The sequence below is a fragment of the Formica exsecta genome, unplaced genomic scaffold, assembly GCF_003651465.1.
Source record: "Formica exsecta isolate Colony F162 unplaced genomic scaffold, ASM365146v1 scaffold82, whole genome shotgun sequence".
Lineage (NCBI taxonomy): Eukaryota > Metazoa > Arthropoda > Insecta > Hymenoptera > Formicidae > Formica > Formica exsecta.
In genome coordinates this window covers 2563116-2586717 of record NW_021853592.1, presented here as the reverse complement: position 1 = coordinate 2586717, position 23602 = coordinate 2563116, and the positions used below count along the sequence as shown (strand labels likewise).

The 23602-nt window shown below is 30.2% G+C and overlaps 1 protein-coding gene across 7 annotated transcripts in view; it reads right to left on the bottom strand.

The window, feature by feature from the left end:
* Positions 1 to 10933: 10933 nt before the first annotated feature.
* LOC115244580 (calcium/calmodulin-dependent protein kinase type II alpha chain) overlaps positions 10934 to 23602 on the bottom strand; it is an 87809-nt gene continuing 75140 nt past the window's right edge. For 3 of the 7 annotated variants that reach the window (XM_029822328.1, XM_029822333.1, XM_029822334.1), the window contains 4 exons: positions 19149 to 19224; positions 17520 to 17614; positions 14832 to 14946; positions 14293 to 14425 (listed from right to left, as the gene is read on the bottom strand). In XM_029822328.1, coding sequence (XP_029678188.1) covers positions 14293 to 14425; positions 14832 to 14946; positions 17520 to 17614; positions 19149 to 19224 — 419 coding nt within the window. Of the gene's footprint in view, positions 13531 to 14292; positions 14426 to 14831; positions 14950 to 17519; positions 17615 to 19148; positions 19225 to 22631; positions 22695 to 23602 lie in introns of those variants that run through there. The other 4 variants (XM_029822331.1, XM_029822332.1, XM_029822327.1 and 1 more) reach the window with 3 other exon arrangements.

Genomic DNA, 23602 nt, shown 5'->3' with positions numbered 1-23602 from the left:
CTGAATAATTGAATTTTATTTTATATTTAAATAAAATTCTTAAATCTTATGTCTTTTTTGAGAAAGGCTTCTTGTTTTGATCAAAGAAGTATTTTCTTTTTATAGAAATCAATTTATTATTATGATTTTTGCGCCAGGTTTTTTATTTCTTGAGAGGAAATTAGTAGAAAGTAAAATTAGTAGTTTTAATAAATAAAAAAAAACAAAAAAAATAAGATTAAATTGCCTATAATTTCTGCGACTATTTAATTTAATTTTTTTATTTTTATAAAGATTGTATTATTTTTTATTAACATTGCATCATTTCACTGCACATTTTTCGAGAGAACAAAAAATTTAGGAAACAGTAATAATAATAATTAATATCTATAAATACTTTTTGTATTCAAATTTTTAATTCTTTTTTGCCTACAGAATATGCTATTTAAGTATTGTATGGTGATTGTGCCTCCTGAGACACCTATAATAACCAAAATAAAAATCGATTAGTATAAAAACCAGATGACGTTTTTACAAGAAGAAATATTTAATATGACTGTCGCAAATATCTCAAAAGATATGTCACGTTAAAGGTCAAGATATGTGTCTGTGTGTGTTTTTATTGACGTCCAATAATAATGTAATGGGTGTAAAAAAATGGGTATTACTATTATATTATACTGAATATCGATATTATCATATCAATCAGATTTATAGTATGTGTATGGATATCTTGATATAATTTTACTAAAAAATTATGAGTTTTTTACAAAATATACATCAAAAATACACTATAAATCTGAATGATTAGATAATATTGACGCCTAATAACATATTAACAGTACATAATACTGATAAAAAATTATATATATACCGATATTATGAAAAGTTTTATTATATATCGATATATGACGTTTAATATCGACATAATTAAAAGTTTTTAGCATTTCGGTTTTATAAGGATGAAAATATATATACGATATTATATATATATACCGGCATATAATTGCTAACGAAATTATTTCGGTATATATATATTCAGTCTCTGCTTTAGTCTTTCAATGCGTGTATTATCTTTTTATAATCAAAATATATAAACGAATAAAGAATATTTCAAATTAAATAATTACAAATGTTCGCAAGAGAGAGATGTCCGAGTTTTTTCATTTTAAAATATCTTTGTAAGACATATCGAAATACCAACAAATATTAATAATTAAAAAAAACTTGAGATATAATAATAAGATTATTTTCATAAATGCAAAAATGCTAAGAAGAAAAAATGTTTTTTGCTTTAAAATAAAGTTCGTTAAAAATACAATTTGTTCTCGAGTAAATGATTCTTATTCTATATATTAAAGCTGTACACATAAAAAGGATTAACTCGATCATTCTGTCATTATTTTTCGGAAAGCAAACCAATCTATACCCCAAAATACCGATCATGCATTGATGTAAACGTGCATATATGTATACATGCATTATCATAAATAAATCGGGCGCAACATAAAACAACTTTTAAAATGTGTAATGATGAGAAATCAAAAATTTGAAGTAAAATAGATTTGTGAAGTAAGTGGCTTTGTCAGATACATGAGAGATACAATTTTAATGCCTATAAAATGCGGGTCATTATCTTATATTTTCGTCATCGTTATATATCTCTCGAGTACTTATATATGATAATTCTTATGAAGAGAGAGAGAGAGAGAGAGAGAATTATGTCTAGATTCCATTTATGAAGAAGACGAATTTAATCTCTCAAATATTATTGAATTTTACACACATTTTTTTTCGAATTATATTTAACAAATATTATCTATATATGTATATATAAGATTTAAAAGCCACAAAACGTTCGCAAAAACAAAACACAATAATGATGTGTGTGATGGCGACACAACAAAATTCTTTATCTGCTTCGCTTGTACCATTCACTACGGATCTCGGGACTCGATTTCATTTTTTGTACAAAGATATGTTTGCCTACGATACAAAAGTTGGCGGAAACAGTAGGGACAATTTCTAATTAAAATAGGATATTATATAATTGTATTGAATATCTTAATTAATAGGCTTTAATGCTCGTAATACATTTACTTACAAACATGAATTAATGGGAAAGAATAGCAATGTATATGTTTTCCTTTTTTTACTTTTTTCGAAAGTGTATCGCTTCTATAGATGCATGATAACTAAATCTACAGTATGTAATGCTAATGCAATCGCGAGAGACTTGTTTGTTAATCGTTAGTCATAGATCTGCCATTCGGGGATAAAGTACAAGTACAATAATCTCATCACGCTTATACAAGTCAGACAAAAAAGCACAACGAGTCGATACATAGTCGAACACATTAAAGCTCGCAATTTCTCGTCACATTTTCTCATTACATGACGCGTGTTAAGCCGGATACAGACAAAGCGAACAATCACGATAATAAATATCAGCAGATATCAGTGAAGAAACATTATTTAATCAACAATTTTATAAAAAATTATTTTACATAAAGATTTTTATAAAGAATTATTTAAAAGAAATAAAAAATATTAATTAACAAACTTTCACTCGTTCATTGGTCATTTATCATTTTTTGTGCTCGTTCGCTTAGTTTGGACCTAGTGTTTTACATGCGATCGCACATGTTTATGACACGATCGGCAGTGAGGGATCGTCGTACTCAAGAGAAACGCGGAGAAACAGATTACAGTACGCGGATACGCGAGCCAAAATAAAAAAAAAATGACCGCTTTGGAATGTAAAAAATTTGAGAATTATACACATAAATATATAATAATTTATATTATGTACCATGCCAGTGGTGTAACCAATGATTTTGTAGACCCCGCCAATGCCACACTGATCTTACGAGATCTTCATGATCAAATAAAGAAACGAAGAAAAAAAAAGAAAGAAAGAAATATAACAAATATAATAAGATGGATATTAAAAAAGCAGGATATTGGTTTAGTAAAAGCCTATTAAATATTAATTACGCTATTGTACTGTGTGTTTTTTTATACGATCAGAAAAAATACGGCATTGGCTGAACTCGTCAAAAACCAACAAGCGCTATTGTTGACATAAAAGAACAGTATGAAATTATTGTGTGTGTGTGTGTGTGTGTGTGTGTGTGTGTGTGTGTGTGTGATATAATATATCTTGCATGGAAACTTCCTTAAATAAATTTTCTGATAGATTAATCTGTCTGAAATTTTTTAATCCGCGTACAATCTTGCATTTAACATTGAGATATAATATAATAATTTAGGCTCTATTGTACGATTTTCATTTAAGTTTTTGTGAATGTAAATCATACAATATACGGGCGAAGAACAATTTTTAGCGGCAAAGTAAGTCCTTTATCTGCGTTTGAAGAAGTCTTTTAGTAAAAACTGATTATGAAATATAATAATAATAATAATAAATTAATAATTATGATGATAATAATAATACTAATAATAATAATAGTAATAATAATAATAATAATAATAATAATGCGCCATGTGTGCGAGTGTTTCTCCGAACATTCAATCCATGTGGAAAGATATTTACAAATGAGGATATATATAGAGAGAGTTTCGTAATTCGCGCTCACCAATTATGTAGCATTTTTTGATGAAAAATAAATCAAAAAGTCCTGAACCATTTTTTCTGCGATGCTTAGTCAATTGGGACTGTGGGCAATCATAACATTGGCAAGCGGAATGCTCTTTTATTACATTATTAAGTCTGTGATTCACAGACATACGTTCATCTAACGAGCAGCACTGATTAAATGAATTTTATTTGATAATTCCTACTTTGTTAAGTATTGCAAAAAAGTAATTCAGCACTTTTTGACTCATTTTTAATCAAAAATAACGTGTATGTAATATAATTGATAGGAATAAATTAACTCCACGCGATTCATCGATTTTGTTAACATCCGCCTAACTCGTACTTATAAAGAATTATGATAAAAAATGTTACACGAGTGTAACGATTTTTATTATACGTTTTACACACATACACAGCACACACATAAACACACACACACACACACATACATATATGTATGCATATATATATATATGTGTGTGTTTAATACTTTGAATGCATTCTAACGAGTGTGTCAATTGACGATGCTATAGAAAAAGAAGATGCTGTCGTATCTCATACAGCCGAAGTTCACGATCAATTGAACTTGATAAACAAGGATATAGACTGTATCTCCCTTCTTTTTTCTTTCTGTAACAATAGCGACAATACAATAAAAAAGTAGTAATAATAGCAACAACAGTAATAATTGTAGCAGTAGCAGTAGTAGTAGCAATAGGGGTGGCAATGGTGGCGTGGGTGATAGTGGTAGTAGTAGTAGCAGCAGCAGTAATAATAATAATAGTACTATTAATAATATTAGTAATAGTATTAGTAATATTGGTATTATTATTATTATTATCATCATTATAGTAGTACTAGCAGCAGTAGTAATAATAGTAACAGTGGTAGTAGTAGTAGCAATAGTAGTATCAGCAGCAGTAATAGTAATAGTAGAAGTAGAAATGGTAAGAGTAATAGTACTAGTAGTAGCAGTAGTAGTAGAAATAGCAGTACTACTAGTAGTAGCAATTCTAATATTTGTAGTAATAGTACTAGTGGTATCAATAGAGGTGGCAATGCTGGTGGTGGTGATAGTAATAGTAGTGGTAATTATAATAATGGTAGTGTAGTAGTGATATTAGTGGTGGTGGTGGTAAAGTAGCTATAATAGTCTATCTATGTACGATAATAGTAGTACTATGGTAGTACTATTAGTAGTGCTATGGTGGTGGTGGTGGTAGTAATAATAGTTTGTTAATTTTAATGATATTCGTGTAACAATAATTCTAATAAATCAATAAATTTCTTTTATACAATAATCGGACGTGTGTATATATATGTGTATGTCTATACAATACAAATATATGTATATTTATACATATACATATATATACATACATATTATATATGTGCGCGCAAATATATGTAGGGTATGTTACGTGTGTGTGTATATATACAGGGTATCATAATTCGTACTCACGAATTATGTAGCGTTAATGATGTAATTGCTCAAAATCCCAAATTTTTGTAAAAAAATTAATTTTTGAATCCATTTTAATTCAATTAATACTTAACAATTATTTAAATAAAAAAAAGAAATAAAATTATTGCAAAAATATATAGGCGATTAAATTTGGGAGAAGATCCCGTTTACAATCCCGATTGCCAACAGCTTCATTTGCCTACATTGTTTTGCCAACAATCCTGATTGTCTACAAGCATTACTGCACATATGTAATAATTAAAAATACATATGAACATATGTTTGTGCACATGACATTATATGTACATTATATGCACATATATATGATTTTATTGCTTACATGATCGTATTGCACACATCAAATATGAAAATTAAATTAACATTTTGCATATTATTGCAGACATATACACGTTGCATGATATTATTGCGCATATAGAAGGAAAAAGGAAGTAAGATGACGATTTTAAGGTTTGTCGATTTTTCTTAATTGCTACCGTAAAAATAGTGACCCATTTTTTCAAATTTACTAAAATTTGCTAATCATTTGTAAAAACTGAAAAATTGATAAATAAGTTTATATTTTTTTAAATTTAGATTTTTTAAAAACAAATTACGTTATCTTACCCCATGCACGGATAAGATGACTTTTAGTGGATAAGATGACAAAAAGCCAAATTAAGTTACATATAGATTTTTTATGGATAAAATTTATTGTAATAAACTTTTTATATTATTTTGATATTATATTATTTGTGTGAACAAACAAATAAAAGAAAAATGAAGAGAAAACAAAAATATAATTTATATAACTTAAAAAGATTATTAAAACATTAAAACAATAACAATTATTTATAAGTATATAATCTAAAAAAAAATAAAATTGAAAGCAAAATAAAAATAATTATTAAGAGAATTAATTATTTAGAGAGAGAAAGAGAAAGAAAGAGAGAGAGAGAGAGATAATATTTATAACTAAATAAAATCAAATATCACACGAAATCAAACATTACATTGAAAGATACTTATGTTAGCTTTATTTTATGATATATAGAGAGAGAGAGCACGAGCCCAACGATTACATTATATGTATTAATATAATACATTATATGTATTTACCTAATATCTATGATACATATCTAATATCTAAGACATATATTTTCTTATATATTTGATAACATAATCCAACTACTTTATTTCAAAAATGAAAAAATCAATAAATTGCAAATGGTAGGATTTATTTACACAGATGATCAGTATTATGCATTAACTAATCGAATATCAGCAGTCACATTAACAATGCAGAACAACGAAACATAATCTATAATCTGTATGTACGAATTCGTCATCTTGCTTACACGTAATATTCGTCACCTTACCCCTTACAGTCACCATATTTATTTATCCTTCTCATAAAAATGTGAAACATATTAATACGTTATTTGTTATTATATACGTTTTTAACTATATTATACCGTCATAAAAACAGTGAAATATTTATTATGATTATGTAATTATAAACAAACATCTAAATATTATAGGTACATCCAAAACACATTTATTATAAGATTATCTAATTTCGTTGAAATCAAACTATAAGAGATTATTTATTATTATCATTCCCTACATATTGTACACACGACATTATTGCGTACATATATTTATACATTGCACACACAACTATATTGCACACATAAAATAATAAAATCGTATTAGCACTTTGTGCACGTATACATTGCACATGTGATTTATTTATTGCTCACATGCATCTTGCACACATAATAAAAATTAAATTGTATGTTTGAACATTTCTTAGTAAATATAAAAATAAAAATTGAGAAAATTCTATATTTGTATAATTTCATATAGATTTCCACCAAAAGTAGTCCACATCATTCGATACTTTCAGTGTGACGAGATCTGCATATAATTATATGATTCCACAAAGGGTTGAAATTTTTAACACGAAGCGAAGTCTATTTTATATTACTCCGTACTTTCAATGTCGAAGTCTATTATTATATTTCAGTTCTACGTGGATTTGCAACTTTTCATGCGAAAAAAAGTCTATCCCATATCGCCTGGTACGAAGTTTATAATTGTATAATTTCATGTGGATTTACAACTTTTCACATGAAACGATCACACATCGCTCAGTGCTTTCAGTGTGAGGTCTATAATTGTATGATCTCCTCCTATAGATTTATTATAATATTTTTCACGCGAAACAAGGTCGATCTTATATTGTTTGATTTTAAAGTGAAACAAAATCTATAATTATATGATTCTATATGAGTTAGCATATTCTATATGAGTTAGCACTCTTGTTTTTACATCGACAAAATTCTTACTTTTAAGTAAATAATAAGCGCCAATTAAGATCTTTTAAAGATTACTCTTAGAGTTATAATCTTAATAAAACATATATCAAGATCAAGATTATTTGTTGACGGATGCGGCAATCGAATTTATCCCTTAATTATATTTAAGCGTGCAATTAAATCATGTGTGAAATGTATATATGCGCAATAATGTTTTATGTGCAAAATATTAGTACGACGTTTTTATTTTATATATGCAGTACAGCCATGTATATAATATGTATGTGTGCAATAACAGATGCTCCGGTTGACGTTATTTTCGTTTTGAAATGCAAGATTCTTCGCCCAGATTAGTTCATCAAACGCTTGACGAATTAAACAAGATAAAGACTCTTGTGCTTTGAGACGAAAATAGCGTTAAACAGAATGTATTTAATATTATGTGTACAAATATATGTGTGCAATAATATTATGCATGCAATACTGTCATGTAAGCAATGTACGCAATGTGTTCTATACACAAATGTATGTTTTTATTTTAAATTATGAAATATGGGTGTGTGTGTATGCGCGCGCTTAATAATGCTTGTAGGTAATCGCTTTACTGGCAATCAGAATTGTCGGCAATGGAAGTTGTCAGTAAAATGATGTAAGGCAAAAGAAGTTGTTCAGAATTATAAGTAAACGGGAGTCTTCCATTTAATCTTATTTCTTTAATGTATTAAGACCGAGTAATCTTTTTGTTATAAATAAACTGGAAAAGATAATAATGAATTAATTTCCGTAATTATTTCTCCGAATAAAACAGAAATATACCTTGTTTTTGAAATGTGTGAAAATATTAAGTTTAATAATTTTATATTAAAATTATTTAAATCGTTATTTAAAAAATTAAATATTTTGCGTATAATAGTTATAACTTGTTAATATTAGCTGACCGCCATTATGCCCACACACACGTAGTATCTACATATAAGAAACGACAAAATAAAATCAGCTGTATAAAAATCAATATCGCCTAATTTGTAAAAATCAGTAACATATATGACTGATCGGTATACATATAAATGTAGTAACGGTGCGCGCGAATTCTACGCGATATCATTTGCAAACTTTAATCGCTTATAAATAAAAAACAATCGTAACCTCGATATTTTCGTATTAGGATATTTGATTCTATTTTATTTCCAAAATATGCTATTAAAATATTACGGAGATATTCTGTATATATAATGTGTTCGTATAATGTAGTATATATATAATATGTTTGTGTGTGTGTTCATATCAGACAGCACCAAGTCATCTAAAAGATGACTAAAAGACAACATATTTTTTATAAATGTCTTTTAATGAGAGCATATCGACGAAAAGATGACTAATAGACGATATATGTCCCGCACTAAAAGTCATTTTATAGCCTGATGACTAAATGTAGACATCTTTCAATCGTTTTAATTATATGTATTGTGGATTTAGAATCCAACCCAGCAAACACAAAGTAACAGTAACATAACATCAATGTTATAATTTCCCACTCAACAATGTAACTGCAATATAACATGCCTTGTACGTAACAGTTACATTGTTGAGTGGGAAATTATAACATCAATGTTATGTTACTGTTACTTTGTGTTTGCTGGGAATAAACCCCGTTATATTAATGTTATATAAGTATAACACAAAATTGAATATTATCAATAATATTGCATAAATGTTATTGGTAAGCTGTAATTTTTCACTCATAAATGTAACATATATTATATTGTATTTATATATTGCAGTTATATCCTATGTATGAACAAAAATATTTTGGCCAAACATAATTAAATATATAGGAGAGCTCGGAAATCAACCTCCGGTAGGCTTGCAAAATAAAACAAAAAACAGGAAAACCATTTTATTATACCTATACACACACAAAAGTTACTTTCACATATATACTCTCACTATATATACGATCATTTCTGTCGACTCTTAATAAAGATATTTAAAAATAAAGATACCAATTTGCCATTTCTGGCCTGGTGACGTCTTTTGACACTAAAAATGAGCATCGAGCAGTAATATAAAAATATCTAAATAAATTCTCTGGCCAATTTGAAGACAATTTTTTCTCAGCGAAAATGTCGAGATTATCATTTTATGCAAGCTTTAAATTTTTGCCATCCAATGTTTTTGTAATGATTAAATTAAAATTCTATTAAAATAAATTGTACCTGAATTAAGTGAAGAATGTAATTGTGTTAATCTTTTGACTCCACAAAGAATAGTTTGCGAAAAGCTTTTTTTCAATCGTTTATAATTCAAAAATTATTGATGTCTCATTGTTTGCTAAACAATAATAAAAACGATTCTCAAACTATAAACGAACATTTTGGAAGGTATCTGCTGGAATAGCTCTACATTTCTGTACAATTATTTGACGCAAATTCAACATATAACATAAACAAAAAGGTCATGCGATCGTTTTCTTTCTGTTGTCTACAGGAATGTAAAGTTATTCCAGCAGATACCTTCCAAAATGTTCGTTTAGAGTTTGAGAATCGTCTTTTCGTGAACATCCTGTATATATATGTATGCATATATGCATGTATGCATGTATGCATGTATGTATATATATGTGTGTGTGTGTGTGTGTATGTGTATATAATAAGATGGCAAAAATGTTTATCCCGATTGCTTGCAAGAGAGATTCCTCATTTCCATTCATTCGTCAAAATTACATTATTATTACGCATATGTTATAATAGTAATAGAGAATATACGAATGTTGTAGAAAGATTCGTTATATTAATGAAGAAAATCACAGGAAACGTTTGAATTTTTGCGATTATCTGAGGTAAAGATCTATTTAATTTCTAATTTCGCAGTGAATAAACCCACTCGTTGCATCTCGATGTGATGTTTATACCATTTCTCTCGTTATGTTCTTGAAGTAAGTTAATAAATATATGTTCATATATATAACATTAATAATGTAGAGAAAGAGAGAGACAAAGAGAGAGAGAGAAAGAGAGAGAGAGAGAGCGAGAGAGAGAGAGAGCGAGAGAGAGAGAAACAGAGAGCGAGAGAGAGAGAGAGAAAGAGAGAGAGAGAGCGAGATAAAATTTCAATAAAAGTAAAAAAATCATTGACTAAAAGAGACTTACATAAAAAATTATATCCAGACAGCACATACTCCTCTATAAGATATCTAAAATATGATTTAACGACTTTTTATTGATCTTTAGATATCATTAAGATGACTTTTGGCTTTTTTGTGCTGTCTGGATAACTATATATACATATACTAATATATAATAAATATTTTATTATAATAAATATTTTATTATAATAGAGAGAGAGAGAGAGAGAGAGAGAGAGCGTAGATTATTAATGCGTTTTTTATTGGTTTTCTCGAGTTCTTCTCTTTATCCCTCTTTTTATTGCTGATTCTGAGAGAAGATTTTACCATTTAGTATTTCATCATTAATTGATACCAGATGATGACAATTAAATTACCAGATTTAATTAAAAAAACAGAATAAAAATAAGAATCGGTTGTATCTGCATGGTGTATGTGTATATGTATTTTTGTGTATCGGTCCATCATATGAGTTGGCGGCAGCGTTCATTCTTCAAAATAGCTAAATGTGTGAGTACATCAATCACTAAATTTTACCAATTTGACAATGAAATAAAAATGTTAAACTCACGATCGCTCTCTCTAGGCAATTGCGCGTTATGTATTTTGCAATTGGTATTCGCATCGATATGTGTATGCGTGTGTGTGTGTGTATGTCTATATATGTGTATATATGCGTGTGTCTACGTGTGTGCGTGCGCGCGCGCGTGGCGGAAGTATATTTCCCGCAGCGAGATATAATCTATTGTATATCGCAACCGCGCCTCTCAATAAGCCGGTTATAAATTTATTATTTATGATTATAATAATATTCGCTATTTAAAAACATTATGAAAGATTTGATATCAAATCGTAGTTGTTTGCGGTGATGGTCGTATATAGAATATCACGTATGTTGCTAGTCGTGATAAAAACGTAGAATTAATCGTAGAAGCTCATCATATACCTCAAACTTACACTACATAGATTAAATACGAAGCTCGAAGGACTTTCTTGCGCATTATTAGGTAAAATTTTCCCATAAGAGATATTTAGTTTATCCACGTGGCCGATACATTTTCTCGCACTGTATCTCTACTTTTTTTTCTTTCTAAATTATATGTCGCAATTTCAATATTCTATTACAAAATGCTTTTATATTCAAAATATTTGCTTGAAGAGATCAAGAGTATAGAAAACATCGAAAGTATACGCCACGCAAACATAACTCGAAAATTTTAACTTTGTTAAATTTTATCGTTAATGATAAGAACTATATAACTCCCCAAAATTAATCGATGTTTTCTATCTCGCTGCAGGAGCGATGATATTTTTTACTTGTATACAAGCGTATACATGTGCATAGATGTAGCTCATTGCTTTCGCTACGAAAGACAAGAGCTTAAATCGAAAAAAGAAATTGCCTGGAAGAATCTTTGCTGCGTTGTGTCAACACGGCGCGGTGACGTAACGACATCTTTACTCCTGGTCGCTCGTCATGAGCTTCTCAACCGCGATTCCCCTCCGCTGCCTTTGTACACTACGTCGCACCTGTGTTTCCTTTCTCATTTTGTCTTCTGCGCCGGCATTTCGATGCCTTCTCACACTCCTTCCATTCGTTTTCGTTCTGTCATGACTGTCGCTGAGTTCATTAATGCCTATAGAATTGATCCAAGTTAATCCTATCTTTACCAAATTTCCTCTTGCTATGCTCTTCGTTTACAATCTGTTTCAACAGCTTTCTTACTATAGTAAGAAATATTATATAATATCTCATTTTCTATTGAATAGTCTTGCCGAAAATATTTGCATTATGAGTTGGCCGCGAAATACATAAAAGTGCTCGATGATTATCTCGTCTTATCTAATTTTGTTTATTAAAATAGTTTCTCAATTGTATCACGTTTTCTTCTGCGTCGATGTAGGATGATTTTTCGTTATCTACATTATGGTTTCGGTTTTCAATATTCGGACTAGCTTCCAATCTTGCCGATTAGTCGTGAAACTTGGATGTTCCAATAAGTAAGAGTTAAATGTAATTTCGTGACTTTCATGACGCTCCATTTTGTCAGCTTCGTAATCGGTCTCCATCGATTCGATGTACGACGTCATCGCCTATCACAAATCGATGTGTGTTATCGATGCAAGTGCTTGATTGTGTTCGCGATTTCATTATCTTCTAGTAATCTCGCGTAACGCTTTATCCGACATCATACTTCATTAAGATCTATTTGCTTTCTCAATATTTATCAATGATACATACACAATAACCGTCGAATTTTGCTCGATCTCAACAAAACAATTTTGTCTTCGAGAATCAAAGAAAAATTCGTCGTTACAAAAAAACAGACGTTAAGACGCCGCGGCATAAACGATCGGATATACGCGAGCACATCTACAACGAAATTTTCCTCTTTTCTTTCCCTCTCTCACTCTCTCTCTCTCTCTCTCTCTCTCTCTCTCTCTCTCTCTCTCTCTCTCTGTCGCGAATCTTGTCAGACGACAGCCGAAAAGTATGTCTATTTACCTTACGATTTCATTAGACAATCAATCGATCGACTCCGCTCTTTCTTGCGTTTTCAATGATCTCGCTTTTGCGTGTAGTTTTTCTCAAGGCTTTGAGGCACACGTAGCGCAGTGCACGCATAAATGTAGATAAGTAGATAATAAGTGCGCTGAGCAGGTACTGGAGCGTGTAATATATGCCGATAGTTACGACATATATTGCGGCTTCGGTTTTTGTCGCGCTTAGTACTACTTTTAAGTATGTATGTTGTGTATGTGTGTTCTTATATGCATATCATTCTCTTTCTCAAATGTTACATATCGTTGTTTGTTATATATGTAACTTTCTTTCATATACACATCTCTCTTTGTGTATATGTATGCCCATGTGTATCTATATGCGTGCGCGCGCGCGCGTGTGTATGTATATGTGTATGAGAACGCTCGAATATGTTGTGTGCTCCGTATTCCTAACGTTCATTAATTCGCTTTCTATGGTGACAAAAAGCGTCCACCGAGAGCGGCAGCAGGAATAGTCCTCTTAACCGATTTATTTGTGGTTGAAGGAGAACGGCGATGGACCCGTCACTGCGCTTCGGTGAAAATGCACATTCTGCCACTTGCTGTCTCTCTTGTGCCATACACGGCTCTCCTCGCTTTGCTGAGTATGTGCTACGCCTTGTCTGCGGGCGAAAAAGTAAAGAAAATATGCAAATTAGTATTATTACAACATTTCAACTGGACAGTAAAAATATCGTAGAATAGTTAGGATATATATATATAATGCAAGATATTGGACGGATAGTGTATTCTAGAGTAAAGAAAAAAAAGAGTTTTGATATTATTCCCAATGTATAGAGAAAGTTAATTATAAAATAATCGGAATTTTGTATAGTAGTTGAAACTAATACTAAAGAATGATTTTTTGTGGAATAGTAAATGAAAGATTCAAAGGAAAAAAGAGGGGATTAACACAATAAGAGATTGTATAATATACATATTGACATCTTATTATTTACATTTTTAAATGCATCTAACTCGAATGAACCACACAAATTATATAACTGTGTCCGCTTTTACGATTTTTACTCACTTGTCCATGTACTGCGTCAGCCTGACATACGCAATGCAAGCGGCATCTTCGCCCAGTAGATGGACGTGAGGATTCAAGATGGTTGTATTGACAGCTTTACAGTTTTTCCCCAGGACTGCTTAAAATGGTTAACAAAATGGAAAAACAAAATTAATATTATTCGAATATAAACTTCATAACAAACAATATAAGTTCTTTATAACAACAGGAATAGTCCTCTTAACCGATTTATTTGTGGTTGAAGGAGAACGGCGATGGACCCGTCACTGCGCTTCGGTGAAAATGCACATTCTGCCACTTGCTGTCTCTCTTGTGCCATACACGGCTCTCCTCGCTTTGCTGAGTATGTGCTACGCCTTGTCTGCGGGCGAAAGTAAAGAAAATATGTAAATTAGTATTATTACAACATTTCAACTGGACAGTAAAAATATCGTAGAATAGTTAGGATATATATATAATGCAAGATATTGGACGGATAGTGTATTCTAGAGTAAAGAAAAAAAAGAGTTTTGATATTATTCCCAATGTATAGAGAAAGTTAATTATAAAATAATCGGAATTTTGTATAGTAGTTGAAACTAATACTAAAGAATGATTTTTTGTGGAATAGTAAATGAAAGATTCAAAGGAAAAAAGAGGGGATTAACACAATAAGAGATTGTATAATATACATATTGACATCTTATTATTTACATTTTTAAATGCATCTAACTCGAATGAACCACACAAATTATATAACTGTGTCCGCTTTTACGATTTTTACTCACTTGTCCATGTACTGCGTCAGCCTGACATACGCAATGCAAGCGGCATCTTCGCCCAGTAGATGGACGTGAGGATTCAAGATGGTTGTATTGACAGCTTTACAGTTTTTCCCCAGGACTGCTTAAAATGGTTAACAAAATGGAAAAACAAAATTAATATTATTCGAATATAAACTTCATAACAAACAATATAAGTTCTTTATAACAACGCCGAAATATCGAGAGAAAGGAGAGAAAAAGAGAGAAGAAGGGAGAAGAAAAAAAAGAGGACATTTCATTTTCTCTCTCTCTCTATCTTTCTCTCTCAAAATGATATTGAAGAATGTGTTAGTTATTGATGAAATGAGTTGTATATATTACACCCAAAAAAGTTTATGATATTTCAACAAAAATAATACTTGGAAATATAATATTTCCAAATCAAGAAACGCATGCTTTGACATTTATGATAACGGGTGCAGCTAATCGATGGAAACATATTGTGGGTTACTTCTACACAGGAGACTCATTTGATGGCAAAACTCTAACGATTATTATTGTTCAGATAATAAGCAAAATTGAATCGATTGATCTTCATAAATTATTTGACTTCTGATATGGGTCTTGTGAATGGTAAAGTATGTAATGTTGTAGGATAGATATAAGAGACGGTATTCCAATATACACATATATATACTTACCATCACGTAATGTCTAATTACATTAATCCAGCTTTTATTGCTTCTCTTTAATTTATTGTGTAATGATATACTAGAGTCAGGCGAATTCTTTTTACAACTATTATGTAACCGAAAATTTTTTAGAGGCATACGTTATCCATATGATTATTCAAGTTGCAAAGCATTACATAGTCGACAGAAATTGTACATTTTCAATATACATACATATATATATGTATATATCCCAACCAATAACTCTTTATTATACTGCTATTATACTGATTAGAAAATAAATATTATTGGCATATTAAATAGGTCGTGCAAAGCTGTTGTATGTGTTGTATTTTCATTTGAACAACTTTCGTAGTCAGCGTATAAATAATTTTGCATAATAATAAAAATGGCAAGAATAACACACATTGCAATCATGTCAAAATATTTTATAAATAATTTTCGATTTGCCATTATATATATATTTTTATCAGATAATAAAATAATAAGTTTATAATCTAATCGAAAGAGATGCTCCATTTGTTAAAAATAAATCTGCTCTAAGGTATAGCAATAGCATGTATAGAATGCATAAAGTATAATATATCCTCGATGAGTTATAAATCAACAAAACTTACAAAAATATAAATAAATAATCAATGTGTTGTATTCATTTAATTTTTCGAATCGACGAGCTTAACTATATAGATAAAATAAGAGGATTTCTTGTGACGAACATTGAAAGTTGTTTTCCTGAAGCATGCAAGTGTATATAGTATGCACGATGCCTTGTTATCGACTGAACAATGGCTCATTAAACGAAAAACGTAAACTTTAGCTACATTATTTTTGCGTGCTAAAATACATCACTACTAACAATAAATATGTAATAAACGACAAACGCGCGCGACAATTAATGGTGGTGAAAACAAGTTATAATTACCATTATCAAAATAAAATTTGTGGAAATCCATTCCCTCGACTAAATTACCTAGAGCTTCCGGTTCGAATGCGGTCAGGTGTGGATCACAGATTTTCCTGAAATCATTAAAGAGATCTTATGTTTAAAAATCAAACATATAATATAAAGGTCGGAAAAACCAAGAATATACACATATATATACTTACCATCACGTAATGTCTAATTACATTAATCCAGCTTTTATTGCTTCTCTTTAATTTATTGTGTAATGATATACTAGAGTCAGGCGAATTCTTTTTACAACTATTATGTAACCGAAAATTTTTTAGAGGCATACGTTATCCATATGATTATTCAAGTTGCAAAGCATTACATAGTCGACAGAAATTGTACATTTTCAATATACATACATATATATATGTATATATCCCAACCAATAACTCTTTATTATACTGCTATTATACTGATTAGAAAATAAATATTATTGGCATATTAAATAGGTCGTGCAAAGCTGTTGTATGTGTTGTATTTTCATTTGAACAACTTTCGTAGTCAGCGTATAAATAATTTTGCATAATAATAAAAATGGCAAGAATAACACACATTGCAATCATGTCAAAATATTTTATAAATAATTTTCGATTTGCCATTATATATATATTTTTATCAGATAATAAAATAATAAGTTTATAATCTAATCGAAAGAGATGCTCCATTTGTTAAAAATAAATCTGCTCTAAGGTATAGCAATAGCATGTATAGAATGCATAAAGTATAATATATCCTCGATGAGTTATAAATCAACAAAACTTACAAAAATATAAATAAATAATCAATGTGTTGTATTCATTTAATTTTTCGAATCGACGAGCTTAACTATATAGATAAAATAAGAGGATTTCTTGTGACGAACATTGAAAGTTGTTTTCCTGAAGCATGCAAGTGTATATAGTATGCACGATGCCTTGTTATCGACTGAACAATGGCTCATTAAACGAAAAACGTAAACTTTAGCTACATTATTTTTGCGTGCTAAAATACATCACTACTAACAATAAATATGTAATAAACGACAAACGCGCGCGACAATTAATGGTGGTGAAAACAAGTTATAATTACCATTATCAAAATAAAATTTGTGGAAATCCATTCCCTCGACTAAATTACCTAGAGCTTCCGGTTCGAATGCGGTCAGGTGTGGATCACAGATTTTCCTGAAATCATTAAAGAGATCTTATGTTTAAAAATCAAACATATAATATAAAGGTCGGAAAAACCAAGATGTGAGAATTAAATGTTTTAAGAAACATATTGACTACATTATTGGGGGTACTCGCAACCTCGTTACAGTCTGAATGATTTTTTGTACAATAATTTTTTGGGCGGACACGTGGACTCTTTTTTTTTAAAAAGATTCTTAAAAAACATAAGAGCACTTGGTAGACTTGGCTATTTGGCTAATTGGGTAAAATATATAGATTAGGCAGCTAAATATGTTCTAAATATGTTACAAGTTTTTGGCATATTTCTTGTTTTTATATGTGCACTATATGTACGCTCTTGATATTTTTCTGTTTTATTTTTATTTTGAGATATATGTTTATTATCACGTTTTATCAAGAGACACGATATATCAAATTCCGTCCAATTAGATATGCCTGCCCTTGCATCACATTTTATCATATGTATGGATCTTACACGCGCATATTGGCAATATAATACATATACGCTGAAAAGTTCAAACATTTAATTTGGGACTTCAGCGTTTAATTAGCATGTAATTGTGCAATAGGTTAAAATTTTATTTAACACTGGGAGAGCTAACAACCGAGATAAATGCCAGAATTAATCATCGTATTGCATTTTAACATTATATATATACATATAAGCGATGTTTAGTTTCTATTTGTATAAGTTACAGAATATGCGCAGCTACATGTAGCATTAAGCAAAAATTTGAAAACATGGAATAAATTTATGATAGAAAAGATTTAATGCATTTTCAAGTGGAAACGTACATCAATATTTTACATGTTTATTCAGCCAGCGTTTTTTCACTTTTAAAAGTGCAACTGCGATGATGATTTTTGCACAATTATATATATGATATGAATATGAATATGAATGTGAATGTGAATATCGTAATAAAATGCTTTTCATTTTTAAATCAATTAAATATACAAATTTTGTAAAATAAATCTCTGTATGACTTTTTCTTTTATATTGTAATTCCAATCAGGCAAAGAAAATTATTCAATCATTATTAATGCTATTTATTTCAGAATGTTTAAACATTTTCGTCAAATTTACATTTGCTCAATAATTTTTTTTAATTAACAGCCATTATCGAGAATCATTTATTTTGGGTATATTGTCAATTGTGCAAGTCTAGTTTACATGATAATATTGCTAGATATTGATAAAATATGAACCCACAATAATAGCAGTTTAATAAACAAAATGTAAAACAAACGTTAAACTATCCCCCTTCTCCCTCTTGTGGAAAATTTTATTGAACATTCTTTCAGCCAAAATTTTGTATAGAATATTATAAATTTATTATATTTTTTAAAATCTGGATATATGGATATTTTTTAGCTAAACCGGGATAAATTCTTCTTAGTTAACATAAACAAAATGTTGAATATTATATATATTGCTAAATAATTCGGCGCTTTTCTACATTATTTTTCAGCTTGACGAAATAGTTCTTTTATTTTTTTAGTTAACAGATATCCCATTACTTACGTGTACGCTTCGAAATCCCCGGTGTTGATGCTCTCAATCAACTGCTCAGTCATCTTGATGATTTCCTGACGGCGCGCTGGAATCGTTAACAGATCAATGAATTAATCAATTCGCATCGAGGCGCCCAGTTGTGCTATTGAGCTTATACCGACACATTTTACAGCACAAACACATTTGCATGCACTTTATTTTTTTTTTTTTTGTCAACTCTGCTAAACTCTACACCATTGTAGCCCCCGGTTGTGCAGAGGAGCGATGAGCCAGACTCGCGCGAATAATTAGTTTCCAATATCGGATGCAACCGCGAGCCGATCTCTTATCCTTATCTTCAAAGACCGATCAAATCCCCATAGAGTCTAATCTAAAGGACAAAGTTTTGAACATTTCAGTCGCCAATTAAAGCAATGGAAATTTCGGAAGAATTGAGCATTCGATTAGAATTTCGATTTATGACTATGTGTGCTTGACTTTGATATTATATTATACAAAATATTATACATAATTTTATAAAATATATATAGCTCTATTATATAACTAAATTTAAATAAATATAAACTCGACCACTATTGTCAAAAAAAAAGAGTCAATATTAAAGAGAAAACTTTAAAAATTATTTATATTAAATAATCGATGTTAAGTGTTTAGGGAGACGTTGACGACTGAGATAAGAAAACTTATTCGCGTGTCTTTAATGTATGTAGAATCAAAATACATAACATTTGAAAGTCGCATATAAGCGATTCCTTTTCATTTTGCTGACATCAGTATTTAATGATTTTTGGCTACGTAATCATGTTTAATTTAGCGATCGCTCTACGTCGATTGCGTGATAAGATCCGAGAATATAATTCGAATTGCCAAATTGGCGACTGAATACTCGCATTTCTCCTTGATCATTCTTTTTACCCGCTTACGCTGTCTCATTTCATTCGATTGACGGCGCATTCGCTCATACATTCATCATCGACGCATGTCTTATGCGGCAAACCTGATATTTCAATCACATTTGTGTTTTCTTCATCAAGATGTTTCAGCGTACATCGCATAAACTCGACGGAGATGTAAGTCTAAATTGTCTTTATGAATGATTGGTCGTTGAATTATGTCAAAAGTAACTTTCAATAATTATTAAGTAGCACATTTCTTTATCATTTTTTATTTATTATATAATAATTTATATTTATAAAGAAAAAATTATAATATTAGACATTTAAATACGAAACAATTTAACATTATCATGCTCAACTGAGAGCCATTCTTTTCTATATACAGATCACGTTATCATCTCATAATAGGTAGATATTTATGATTATACTGTTTAATTCAACGGCCATGGCGCGTTTGTCAATATTACTTACGTCATAAGCCAGCAATTGTGCACACGGAAATTGTGATCATTCCCTTTGGACCGAAGTTTCGCGATTGCGTGATAAGATCCGAGAATATAATTCGAATTGCCAAATTGGCGACTGAATACTCGCATTTCTCCTTGATCATTCTTTTTACCCGCTTACGCTGTCTCATTTCATTCGATTGACGGCGCATTCGCTCATACATTCATCATCGACGCATGTCTTATGCGGCAAACCTGATATTTCAATCACATTTGTGTTTTCTTCATCAAGATGTTTCAGCGTACATCGCATAAACTCGACGGAGATGTAAGTCTAAATTGTCTTTATGAATGATTGGTCGTTGAATTATGTCAAAAGTAACTTTCAATAATTATTAAGTAGCACATTTCTTTATCATTTTTTATTTATTATATAATAATTTATATTTATAAAGAAAAAATTATAATATTAGACATTTAAATACGAAACAATTTAACATTATCATGCTCAACTGAGAGCCATTCTTTTCTATATACAGATCACGTTATCATCTCATAATAGGTAGATATTTATGATTATACTGTTTAATTCAACGGCCATGGCGCGTTTGTCAATATTACTTACGTCATAAGCCAGCAATTGTGCACACGGAAATTGTGATCATTCCCTTTGGACCAAAGTTTCGCGAGAAGATTTCGAGAGCATCTGGATCGCGAAATAATGCATTTCATAATTTCGCATCTTTGATTATCGATTTGTATTCTGCGTATATACCTATTTGGTCGATCAATATCCAAGATATATTTCTTCGAGAAATTTGAAGATCGAGAGTTCGCATCAAAACAAAAAATCAGTTCACCAGATTTAGCATTCCACACTTTCAATGAGTAATCATTCACTGCTGTTATAACGTATTCATCGCTCACATCCCAACAAACCATAGTTACTTTTGCTTTTTTGCTTGTACAAAGTACAAAAACGAAAGATCCCTAAAAAAAAAAAAAAAAAAAAAAAGAAAGATATTTGCATACCCTTTATACAATTATTTTTAGAACTAGTGCCAAGTTATATAAACTTGTTTAAATAATTTTATAATTAAAAACGATTGTTAGATTATTAAGAGCATGATTTTTAGGGAAATTGCGCGCAAAATAGCAACAATAAATTTATGAATAATTTCATAATAAAAATGGATTGAAAAATGTCACTTTGGCAATGAATCGCTATCATGATAACACTACCACTATCACAACCGCTAGCTTTTCTACGCTATTGTGTCTGTCCTTCCTCTGTCTTAACTAATTAAACTTCATCGCATCTGGGGTATTCTATTACAGAACTAACGATCCCGGTCCTCCGATCGATCTGTCTCTGAGATATGTTTATGGATGTATTAAGCGTGACATCCTCCGCAATTATGTACATTATATTATACAACAATAATTAAGATTAGAGTGTTATGTGATGAGAGTATCGCAAACTTTGTTTATTTGACACCGATAAATACTAAAACCTTGAAGTGTAGTTACCGGATTGAAATTCACTAAACAGAGATGTTTTAAGTATTCCAGAAATTTTTTCAATTACTGTTTTTAATGTATGCAATGTAATAATATACGCGACTTAAGTAATTAATCAGAATTATGAGAAAGTTTTTTCGTAATTGAATACCGACAAATAATCATTTTCGCAAGAATGATTGTATCGTGTATCGTATGCTTAATCATCACTGTACTTGACACTGTCGTAAAGATCATTGCAGTAATTATAACTATAGGAATTATATTATATGCGAATTATACACTGCGAATTGTGCGTAATAAAAAATGACGCTTTTGGAAGGAGGAAAACACGTTGCGATAAAGAAGCTATTATTAAATAGCTAGAAGCACATAAAAATTAATAAAATATTAAACTTCTGTACATTTTTCAATTATGTTATAAAAAAGTATAATACAAAAAAAGCTCCTGAAAGTAATTAATCTAATTTAATTTCTCTCACACTCGCAATGTGCCTCCTTTCACGAATTTCGTAAGTAAAAAACGTAAATAAAAAACTGGCGAGTCAAAGACAATATTTCCTCGACTTTTAATTTCTTCTTTCTTTCTCATCGGTTTGCTGCTCTTATGATGTAATTTCGCACTTTACCTGAGCACTGGGAGTTCGTCGAGAGCTGGCTGCAGGTCTTGATAGGACACACGATTCTTATGTCTACAAGCAATATATATCCCTTTCATATTAAAAAATGAATCAAGACAAAAATAATTTTCAAGGCAATATTCAAGCTGCTATACAAACACAAAGAAGATTAAGCTTTATTCATATTGAATTGCTTCGAAGTTTAAAATGAATCCATGAAGCGGTAATGCAGATAGAAATATTTTTAAAAATAATATAATATAATTATATTACATATATATATTACTCATATAAAGATAATAAACAATATGAATAATACATGCGGCAATCACGTAATATTCATGAAAGTAGTCTAGCTTATAACGACTTTTGGTTTTAATTTAATAAAAATGTAAACGTTATTAGCTTAATCCTCGCGTGCAGCATTTAAGAGGATTAACCGTCTCCCCAAAGAGTCCTTATCCGTTTTCTCATCTTCCTTCTAATTCGTTATTTCGATCGATTGACCAAGCTCGCAATATTGCGTTGCGTTTCATTTGGGTTTTATCATGGTCGATGTAGCAGCATTTTTTTCATAATATATACATATATATACTGTATAAACAAACGCAAATACGCTCTCTATTTTTATAGTGCTTTTAAATTATTTATTAGATGCGACATAGAGCATATGAATTCGAATAGATCCTCCTGCCCCCTCCATTATGATTTTCATGTTGTCATGCATTGTGACATTTAATTTAAATGCACACATGTGAATGTAAATTATGCAAGAGATAATTACGAAATATTTGCGAGTCGAATTAGATTAGTGATGTTTTGATCATGTGTTATACACGCTAATCGAACGGCAAAAGTCTTAATTATATTATTCAGTTTGGGGATTAAATTCGGTATTCATTGTAAATCATTTCCAGGAAATGTTAGAGCAGTATATAAACTAACTTCGAATTTGTTGTGTTATTCATTGATATTGCGCG